This window comes from Pyxicephalus adspersus, chromosome 10, assembly GCF_032062135.1.
Source record: "Pyxicephalus adspersus chromosome 10, UCB_Pads_2.0, whole genome shotgun sequence".
NCBI lineage: Eukaryota > Metazoa > Chordata > Amphibia > Anura > Pyxicephalidae > Pyxicephalus > Pyxicephalus adspersus.
Window position 1 is genome coordinate 5,851,256 of NC_092867.1, and position 11,410 is coordinate 5,862,665.

The following is an 11,410-nucleotide window of genomic DNA, read 5'->3' on the forward strand; positions in this document are numbered from 1 at the left end:
GGAATCTATTTGACCCCAGCATATAAATCTCTATTGCAAGTAAATTATATTTCCTTATTTAAAAAAATCTTTGCCAACTTAAATAAATGGGCTGTTGCCCCTCAATCTTGGCTAGCAGTCGAAATGAATATCCTACCTCGGGTATTATACCTATTTCGTACTCTCCCATTGTATATTCCTCCACCAATACTGGCCTCTGGCCAAGGTTATTAATTTTGTTTGGAGAGGAAATCGAGGTAGGGTTCAGAAACAAACTATGCTGGCTCCATATTCTCAAGGGGGTATGGGGGTTCCCTTGTTTAAACATTATTATCTGGCGGCTCAACTTTCACAATTTTCGATCTCCACACTAAGGGGTAATAAATGGGTGGAGATGGAAGAAGTTGCAGTTAAAAGGGGCAAAATGGCATCAATAATGTGGGTTCCTGGGAAACTTAGACAATATAGAGACTGCCCAACCTTATCTCACTCACTAATGCTATGGGAGAAGATGAAAGTTAAATCAGAATTGTGCTCAGTACATACTTCTCTTGCCCCATTATGGAATAACGCAGAGTTTTCTCCGGGCAATGAAAGCATGAGTTTTCAATGGTGGTATGATAAAGGGTTTGAACATATACACGATATAATAGATAAACGGGACATGCTTAGTTTAGAATACCTTATTAGTAATAAGGGACTTCCAAATAATGAATACTTTCAATATAGGCAAATTAAATCTTTCTAAAGATGTTCTAAAATTAGGTCAGCCCCACACCCATTGGGTCTCACAGCTTTTGAAAGATCTCAAATTATTATAATTATAATTAGTAAAACATTAGGGGATACAAAGGGACAAATCTCAATAATTTATAGTTTATTGATGTCATCTTCTACTAAACTGAACTATATGAAGTCTTGGGATAGAGATTTAGGTAGAACATATTCAAGGGAAGTGTGGAATGATATGGCCCATTCTTGCAAATTTAATTAAACTCAGCATTAGTTGAGGCCCATTATGAAGTTATGCTTAGTTGGTATTTGGTCCCTGAACAGATATTTAAATATTACCCCTTACCTTCACCGCTGTGTTTTCGGGGCGGTGATGCTATGGGCACAATATTTCATGGTGGATATGTCCAGTGGCTCAAACATTTTGGGATAAGATTTTTGTTATATTATCGAAAGTTTTAGAAAGAGAGGGGAAAGCCTTTCCAGAGACTGCACTACTTAGCAGATGTGATCTAGTAGCCCCAAAGTCTTCACTGAAACTTATGAGAATGATGTTATTAGCTGCCCGGATCACATTAGCTAAGTCCTGGAAATCATCTACAATTAAAATGAGTCCGTTTATTACTAAAATGGACTGGATTATGGTAAATGATAAAATGACACATACACTTTAAAATACAATGTCCAAATTTAATAAGATTTGGGATCCTTGGAAGAGATATGCTATTATTATTATAAATACTTATGTTAAACTTTATAGGAAAACAGTGTTGCAGTCTATGGTGGTCTTTGTTTTTTTTTTTTTTTTTGTACGTTTTCTTTCCCAGTGTTTCTCGTTGTGTTTGTCATTACTATGTGTGGTATTGCTGGTTTTTTGATAATTCTAATTTTTATTATAAAGTTTTCCTTCTTGGACGGATGGTTTTACTAATTTTTTCAATATAGTTGTATTTGTATTATTATTTTGGTAAAAAGGATAAGGGGTTTTCTTGTACTCTTTATTGAAAAAATTCAGATAGATAAATGTAATTTACATTCAAATTTAAATCACAGGTAACGAAGAATGCACCAAAATTTATATTTAACGATAAAGAGAGTGAGTATAGGGAGATAAGGAGAAGGAGTGGTAAAAAATTAGGTAAATAGAGAGACTTCACATGGAATTTATAGGTTTTTGTGGAGAGATTTAAAAAATTTTGAAGTATGAAATATATATATATTTTTTTTCCATTTACGTAAGAGAAATAGAAGTACATGTTGGTTATACTCACAACGTTTATGAATATAGAATATGCTAAGGGATGTGGTTCTATTATTAGACTAGTAAAATGTGTAGGTAATATGTCATGATCCAGGATTGCTAACGAACTGCTATTTATAGATTTGATTTTAAAAAGACGTTTAAGTCTAAGTGTAAAATTGTTTGTATTTATGTCTTACTTCATAAAAACTTAATAAAAATATTGGAATACCACCTTTACTTATCCTCACAATGCGGTAAATGTGTAAGTTGTATAACAAATTGAAGACTTGTTACACACTTTACCTGAGGGCCCCTTTACCTGAGGGCATATCGCCATCTACTGGTGGCCAACAATAATGCACAAAAGATTAGATTAGTTAAGGACAAGTGACCCATTATAATACATGACCCATAAAAAAAGGAATACAAAAAGATATACAGACTGAACCTATGTGATTTTAATTCCCCCCCTTTTTAATAAATGTTTTAAATAATGGATGAGGGTATTTCACATTTTATTTGCATTTCAATTAATGTCTGTTTTGAATGTTAGCCATGACAAATGCATTGTGTGGAATAGGTTTATTCTCAAGTCTGCATGAAAGGATGGGGGTATGCAAAGAAGCCATTTGTCAGATATAAAGGTGTGAGAAAAGAAAGTATCCCAGCTTTGAATTTTCAGATTTTATACATATGAAAGGTTATGATATATTGTATTTTATAAAATTTTAGTGGTCTGGTTAATTTGGATTGAACGCTTTTACTCATCTGCTGTTAACCATCGCCTCCTCACTCTCAGGGATTCCCATTTGTTTTATTCCTCACATCTCCAACTCCCTTTGTATGATTCTTTATGTTTCGGTGGCTCCATTCATCCCTTATTTTCTTCATTGTTTATATTCTGTGATACATTTCTAGTGAAGTTTATCTTCTCTTCTCTTCCTTCTTCCCTTTCTTCCATCTTCTGTTCTTTTGTAGAAATACCCTCCTACCCAATTCATGTTTGCTCCTGAGATTTTGGCCCTGATTCATTAAAGTTCTCCAAGGCTGGAGAGAATACACTTTCATCAGTGAAGCTGGGTGATCCAGCAAACCTGAAATGAATCTGGTCCAGGATTGAAAACATTTGCTAACAAATAGCTAATGACGTTTATGAAATCCATTCCAGGTTTGCTGGATTACCTAGCTTCACTGATGAAAGTGTATCCTGTCCAGCCTTGGAGAACTTTAGTAAATCAGGGCCTTTGAATCAACACCAACAACTTGTACTTATCGCAACTACATGTGTTTTGTGCTGTGACATCTCGTGTGTTATTGTTTTGTATGATTCCATTGTGCCTTTGCCTAATGTTAGACAGAACCTTTTTGGTATAGTTTACTCACTATCTGGTTGTGATATCTTAATTCAAGATGTTTCCATTTCTCCACAATTTTACATTATTATACGTTTTTTATATTTATACCATTACTGTTCTTCCATAATCATTTGGTCCCGTAGCTGTTTCCAAAATGATTTCTTCACACATGGCTTCTCCCTCTATTTTTTGGTAAATACATGATGGGATCTATTTGTAGTTTTACAGCTGAGGTTGGATTTTTATTAATTTTAGAACCCATTCAGGACCAGATTCATTTTTATTATTTCCCGAGATGTAAGGAGGAGAGTGTACTTTTTCTTTTCAGGACTGTATAGGTGTATTTGTCGTGTACAATAAATTTGTATAAAAATTAGTAATTCCTGGAAGTCATTTATCAATGAAATTTCAGCCAATCAAAAGTTGTTGATTCCCAAACCAGACGAGCAGTGATTAACTTCAAAGCCAGAGACATTAGACAAAAGAAATGTGCAATAGGTTTATACAAAATATACAATAAGCTGGGGGCATCTTCTACCAACTGGTTATCAAAACCATCTCTGTGGACATTACAGGTCATTGTTAAAGGATACCAGTTCTAACTGAATGTGCCAATGCTAAATTTTTGCAATTGGATATGTTATTTTACCAGGTGTCCTACTGATTAATGGCCAAAGTCCTACATATATCTGCTCCAGAAGCCCAATATGTAGTGCCATGCTTCCAGACATCCTTACTAACTTAATTAGCTCCAAAGAGTAGCTCTCAAAAAAGGACATTGAGATGCACATTGGTGATGTCATTCCAAAAGGAACCTGAATTCTCTAAATATAGACAGACAGAATCCCCATTGAGGATCCACCTACTTTGGCATGTTTCATGTCTCCTATATACTCCCCATTCACTTCTAGCAATATACTGGCAATCACTTTCAGATCATTCTAAACAATGTCTCTGGTGTATCTGTGAGGGTACTCAAGCCATTTTTGGCTTTTTGACGTGGATTGTCGGAAAGCAAATATTACCTCTTAGCCACAGGTAAGAGTCCTTCAAGTGGACCCTTTAGCGGCACTTAGCCCACAGCTCTTATAATAATTGAACTTTGAATGAGCCTGATGGTGGCGGCTGCTTGGCATCTGGTGACCACTGCCCCATTGTCCATGTGAACTAGCCCTCAGCTGGGAACATTTCACTCAAGTAGTTTCCTCTGTTCCAACATTCCTCGATCATCTATGACCACAAAGGTTATCCTAATCCAATCACAACCGAATGTGTCAACGTAATTTAGATTGTCCAAACCCATTGTTTCATAATTCTGTGAATTGTTGGAGTTGTTGGATGAATTGTTGTCGAGGTGCTGTCAGGTAAACTATGTGAGTTAAAATTGGGGTTGGGAATGTTCTTGACATGCATTTGAACTTAGAATGCCACTCGATTTAGTAGTAAAATGATTCAGCAATGGTATATATGGCCTTTTAAAAAAGAAAAAGATGCATATTCAATGTATTTTTATGTTTGGTATGTTTTGCAGATATCCAGATCAAAGGATAATATAGCGGTAGTAAAATATATATGAAAGTACATTGATAAATGAGCTGTATTTGTGATGATTAGTTGTCTATCAATTCTATTCTCCAGTAACCCGTTTCTAGATGCTCAGTTACCAATTAATATTCATGTCCAGTCCATCTTTTTTTTATCACTGCCCATCAGTAACTGCTTTTTAGATGCTCAATTGCCCATAATTGTTTTTGACTGGTGTCCCAGAATCTTCTGGCATCTTGTACATTGAGTTGTCTTGTCTGGCTTTGCATCCTCTGGGGACGTGCTGGCCGGTAGTAATGCTGAGTTCCTAACGTCAGTCAGTGGTACTCTTGAATATAGTCCTGTCTCTGCAAATTTGTGAGTCTTTCCTAACATTTCTGCATAATTTTGTTTTGTATCCTTAAATCACCCTGCCACTTGTGGCCATCAAACATCTCCCGTTCTCTGCCAAGGCATCAGACTTCTACAGGTTCCAGTGGCTGTAGATGAGCTTTTAGAAGCTGGATGCTGCTGAGTATCTTCTTTTGGTGTCCAGAAAGTGTCACACCAATTAGTTGGATGTCCCTGGAAGTAAGGAAACAAGTAAGATACCTAAACAGTCTTCTTACAATAAAAGCATGAAAATGTGCTTGGTTTGTAAATTATTTAGACAAACACGAAAAGACATTTTATATTTGCAGTAATACGTGACTATTTGATGGAAATATGAGACATTTTCTGAAAGACTGGATTTTTTTCTTTTGATTTCTCTGTGAAGAAGGATCTTTTAAGGACTAAAATGTGTCAAATATTTTCCATGTGGTAAACAGGACTCTTTATCAAAAACCTTTTTCTCAAAAGCATTAGCAAAACTCATATCAGTCTGCTTATGAAAAATTTATAGTGTGATTGGAGTCCATTTCACTGCAATGTACGTAGTGTGAACAAGCCCTTATAATATTTATTGAAAAATTTGCAAACGCCTGTCTATCACATCTTTCAGATTTAGAGGGTGTCCTTGGGAATTTGTGCTCATTCATCCAAAATAGTATTAAAGCATTTAGCTACTGAGGTTGAATGAGAAGATCTGGCTTGCAGTTGGTGTTCAAACTGATCCTAAAGGTATTCAGTACCATTCAGGTCAAGGATCTGTGCAGCACATCTGAGTTCCTCCACACCAAACTAGTCAAGCCATGCTTTATGGCTTTGTACAAGGGGACACAGTCTCCATGCTCCTCCAATTACCTACTAATGACTTCCTCACTCATAACCCCATCACACGCACGGCTCCAAGACTTTTCTAGAGCTGCCCCGACTCTCTGAAATGGCTACATCCCATTTAGCTTGCTCCTACTTTTTACTCCTTTAGGAGACAATAAAACACATCTCTTCAAACTTGCCCACCCATCTTCTTCTGTCTCCTAAACCCTCCCACCATTCCATATCCCCCTCCTATTGTGTGCTGCTTCCCCACCTCTTAGATTGTAAGCTCTTGAGGTAAGGGTCCTCTCCTGCTTCTGTGTCACTGTCTGTCTGGTATTTGCAGGCCAAAACTCGAGGTTGGAAGAGAACCATTACTAAAATGTTCTTGTAAGGTGTAGGGTTATTGGTACCCTTCACTGAAGACACCTGACTAATATGATGGGTTTGCAATGCATCCTAAAAGTGTTCATTAGGGTTAAGATCAGGTACTAAAACAATGAGCTCCTGGGCTTCAAATCAGTGCTCCATATAAGCATCTGTAAATATCACTGGAAACACAATGCCACTGTGTTCCATTGGAAGGAATATGGCTTCACACCACTTTCTCCTAGTATAAAAGGTATGGGAAGAGCTGTTTTAGATCTGTCCAGACTTTCCTTACATCAGGCCATTTCATGGCCGATTGCCGCAAGTGATATATGATGATGATCTGTTGGTGCATGGGAATGGGTAAAAGAGAATTGGTTTGGATCTGGTCTCCATGGGGTTAGTGTAAATTATGTTGCATTTCAGTATTTATTACCAGTGATAACCAAGGAAATAAAATCACATGTATCAAAATTTGTTGGCAAAAAAAACATGACTTGAATAAAGTTTTACTTTAGGAATAACTACTAAGGAAAAAAGGTATAATGTTCAGTACCAAGACATTACAAAAACAAACTAAATACTGTGATTAAAAAGGCCTAGGTACATAAGTGGGTAACAAAAAGGTTTAGGAGTCATGTGCTGCCTTGAAAAATGGCAAAAATCAGGTTTATCTCACAGACACAAGACATAAGCATTCGCAAAACAGCACCACTAATTTTTCTTACTCAGCCGTCAGACGAGAAATGACATCTAGACTTGTGTATCCGGCTTTGTCAAAGTTCTCCTTGTATCTTTCCATCTTGATGGCCTCCAGCCACTCATGCGGTGAGGAGAGAGAAGGGAGATCCGGAGGACAGTTGCTGAGAAGTGGTTGAGAAGGTCTGACGGGAAAGAGAACGTTAAACATGGCAGCTTTCCGCACTAGTAATTATCAGTCGGCGGTGCTCTAGTTTTCACAGCTCTTACTTTACGTTAAATAGGCTTTTAAGTTAAATAATTTACAGCACATGGAACAACCAGCTAAATAAAACAAAATCAGACCATTCTGGCTTTTAGCATAAAATAATTGTGTGTTTGTGTTTACTCTTTAGGAGAAATCTCTTCTACTGACAATTTCCTCATTTAGCCCCCTCCTTACTATTGATACTACATGATTATCTAATGTGATTCATAAGTTTTTTGTACTATAGGTCAACAACAATAAGGAGTTGGATGTAGGGATGAAAAGAAAATACATGTTTATTAAAGGTAAATGCCATTTCAATGTAAGCAGACAAAAATTATGGACCCTTGTTATGCTGCTTCCATGCTTCATTGACCTTATTAACATAGAGGAACTCTTGATATGACATTCAGGTCTTCAGGTAACTCCTGCTATAATTACTATATTCACAGCTCACAACATGGTGAGTCTTTTGGAATTATGCCTTCGGGAAGAGTGTCACCTTTACAGATAGCCAAAAAGATCATTGGTGCCAGTGGTAACTACCCTGAAAGGGAGCAAATTGCTCATTGCTCAAAGGAACCTTAGCAACCTCTGAGGCAATCCGAGGGTTCCACTGAACCCTAGTGGAGAAACATCTGTCCACTTTGTAAGAATCGTTAGAAGCAAACTTTCAAATGGTGGATATGGTGGATATTAGACTTAGTCCTGGTATACTCTGAGCCCTGCATGCATTATATTACACCCTTAAGGGGATTTAGAACTGACTTGCTGGGCCCACAAGAGATGGGCAGAACAACACAGTGTTGTTCTATCCAAAGAGGACCTCTGCTACGGGTCCGAGGAGAAATTATGGAACAGAGCTGGAGCTGTAGAAGAGGAGGGTTGGCAGAATATGGAAACATTTGAAATAGACATTAGTGGGATATTTAATAAATGAGGAAAATCTTTGTCTCTTAAAACAAATACAATTATAAAAAAATTGAATTCATGCACTAAACTCTGGTGTATTGATTAGTGATAGAAGCAATGCTTTTGATAATCTTTATGAACATTTGTAGATAAGGTAATTATTCAGATTTATCTTGATTTCAAGGGAATGCCTCTATTTATAAAGGTGGAAATTCCAAACAAAAACTAAAAATGTAATCTATGCCATGATGTTCTGGCAACCCATAATAAATTATTAAACCTGTAAATACATTTATACCCTGTATCATATGTGTGGGTCATACATCATTTTGACATACTTTAAGACTCACCTACTGTTTGAAACTCCTACTGTTTTTAGGCTATTGGGGTTCCTAATCATCCGGTCCAAAGAGCTGACAATCTGTTCAAAACGGGGCCTCTGTGAGCGTTCCCGCTGCCAGCAATCTAACATTAGGAGGTGCAGGACACTTGGGCAATCGGGGGGTGGGGGAAGACGGCATTCCTGCTCGATGGCATCCAGTACCTGGAGATAGGATAGAGAAATGAGAGCACACATAAACCAAATCACACAAACCTTAGAACAGCCAATAAGAAAAAAGCCAATTTTGCTCACAAACTTTGTAGAAAGTCTACTGTATTCTATTGGGGAAGGAAAATCTTGTAATTCAGTTCCGACTATTTGTAGAGAAACTAGGCAAGCTTTTGTCAAACAAAAAAAGAAAAAGACATGGAAGGCCAGACACTGCTATGGGGGACCTCTATCAATGTCAACATATAAAGTATCTCTCCCTACTCAGAATTATGGCCCACTTTCCATAAAAGTTCTAACACACAATGAAAACAAAGCAGCTCTTTGTTACCCTTTTAGAGGAGGAGGTCAGGGTTATCTTTTCCTTTACATAAACGTCTTTTGGGAGTCACCTGGCCAGAAGCAATACCCTTTGGGAAACCCAGGGATTCACTGCAAGTCCACCATCTTTTATGTTAATGAACTGCAATGGGCTTAATGATCTTCTATTGTTACAGAAGCCTCAAACAAATCTAAAAACATGTTTATGAATTTGCTTGTCAGTCCAGCCTGTTTCATTGTTTGGATGTGTTTGATTCCTCATTCAGTGCTCATTTCATTGTATATTAAAGTTTATTCTTCCACCTAGTGACCAATTATCAAAAAGTACAACAGTCAATCAAATAAATGCTATAATTTCTCTATGCATCCAAAGAAAAAACAGGAAGAATTTTTGCCAAACTGACAAAAATATATTATTAGGTTCCAATAATTAAAAAGTAAATCCAACATTTATCAAAGTATTTTCTGATGTAGAATCAATCACTTCTATTGAAAACACATAGACTTGGAAGATTCTTCACCAGGGAATGTTTCTGTGAATCACAGATTCACTGCTTTATAAACGGACCCCAGATTTATATCAACACTTTAAAGTGATAAACTTAATCAAAATGAAGCATATTATATATTTTATGAACCATATGGAAATACATACAACTCATTCATATCTTTGTGTTGGTGAACAGGTGGGAATTTCCTCTAACGTGAACCATTTACAATTTGACTTGAAATATTCAATGTTGAATTATTAAAGGTGTGCAGGCTTCCTCATGAATAATTCATGTTTGAGCCTAATTTAGCTTTAGTTACTTTGTCTTCAAGTAAAAAGATAATGAAAGAAATGATGAACAGGGTCACTGACCTCCTTGTTAATATGTTAGTTGATTGGATGCTATTCTGATTCCCTGGTTTCAGTACTAGCATGCATATGTCCTGGAAGCCAAATTGTCAGCATGAAAACCAGAAAAATTTTATTTTTGAGAGGAGAGGCCTTTCTGATGAGCATTATCTTGTCAAAGGTGAACTAAAGCTGTAGGCCTACCACACACAGAAGATCCGCTGCCCCTTTTGTGCTTGACTAACAGACTGGCAGTCCCGAAAATGTGTATGCATGTGTATACAATTCTGTCCTTTTGGTTTTTTGCTCCAGATAGAATGTGATTAAAATTCTGACCATTGGTTAAACTTGTGTACCTTTGATCAATATTGAACATTTAATACCAATCTATCCACAATAGATTGGAACTCCAAAATTTGTCCTTTCCAATCCAATGGCTAAAAAATTCCCTTTAGATTCATTTCAGATCTAATTTTTTTATCAGGTCAATGACCGGATTGGAAGTGAATGTTTGTATATATAGGACCTAAGAATTGGTGCCCTGACAGCTACCTGACCTCACATGTTCTCTCCACAGAAATGGTTCAACCAAATAGGTGCTCAGATACCTCTTGATTGCTCATGTCCCAGTATGGTCTTTCTCCATAGGATGCCACTTCCCACATGACTATCCCGTAGCTCCATACATCACTGGCACTGGAAAATTTCCGTTGTTGATGAGCTTCTGGTGCCATCCAACGTAATGACTGTCTACCAACCTAAAACAAGAGTAGTTGATGATTTCTATTATGAAGACAGAGAACTGAATATAAAGTTTTGTCTCATTATATTTCATCCTTCCTGGTTGCTTCTTTCCTTGTCTTCAACATACAATTAAAATTGACCCCATGGCTTTATTGAATCTTGCTATGATCATTGGATTAGTTCCTTCATACTAAACAGTGTCTAAAATCAGATAAGGCCGTGCAGTCAGAAATGGAAGTGACTTACCACATCTCCGGGCCCATGTAACCCGGACACTTTGCACATCAACTGGCCATTTACCAAGACGCTGCGAGCAGCCAGATTCCTGTGAAGGTAACTTCTCTCTGACAGATAACGCATGCCAGATGCCACTCCACGCAGCATGGAAACCATCTGTAGGGCGGAAAGGCCACCCTCACATTGCTGGGAGAGAAGAGAGGATGGGTGGTCACAGAATATGAAATGATAAAAAAAGTGTTAAACTATCTATATATTATACCAACCTATTATTAGTCTATTTATGAATCTATGGTCTAGTTATCTATCTTTAGATTTAGGGCTCTGGGCAAATATGAGGAAGGAACCCCAATGGACAGTGTTCCAGCTCCCTGCAACCTTGCCATCCTGCTGATTTTGGCCCAGAGAAAGGTGGAGATCCTGAGAAATTGTCAACTATCTATCTATCTATCTATCTATC

The 11,410-nt window shown here is 37.2% G+C and overlaps 1 protein-coding gene across 1 annotated transcript in view; it reads right to left on the reverse strand.

Moving 5' to 3' along the window:
* Nucleotides 1-3,769: 3,769 nt before the first annotated feature.
* Nucleotides 3,770-11,410, reverse strand: part of LOC140339410 (ephrin type-B receptor 5-like) — a 35,459-nt gene continuing 27,818 nt past the window's right edge. Inside the window, exons 10-14 of the mRNA XM_072424111.1 lie at nucleotides 10,960-11,136; nucleotides 10,578-10,727; nucleotides 8,611-8,804; nucleotides 7,131-7,286; nucleotides 3,770-5,418 (exon numbers count right to left, since the gene is read on the reverse strand). Of these exons, the coding sequence (XP_072280212.1) occupies nucleotides 5,310-5,418; nucleotides 7,131-7,286; nucleotides 8,611-8,804; nucleotides 10,578-10,727; nucleotides 10,960-11,136 (786 nt within the window). The 3' untranslated portion in view covers nucleotides 3,770-5,309. The remainder of the gene's footprint in view (nucleotides 5,419-7,130; nucleotides 7,287-8,610; nucleotides 8,805-10,577; nucleotides 10,728-10,959; nucleotides 11,137-11,410) is intronic.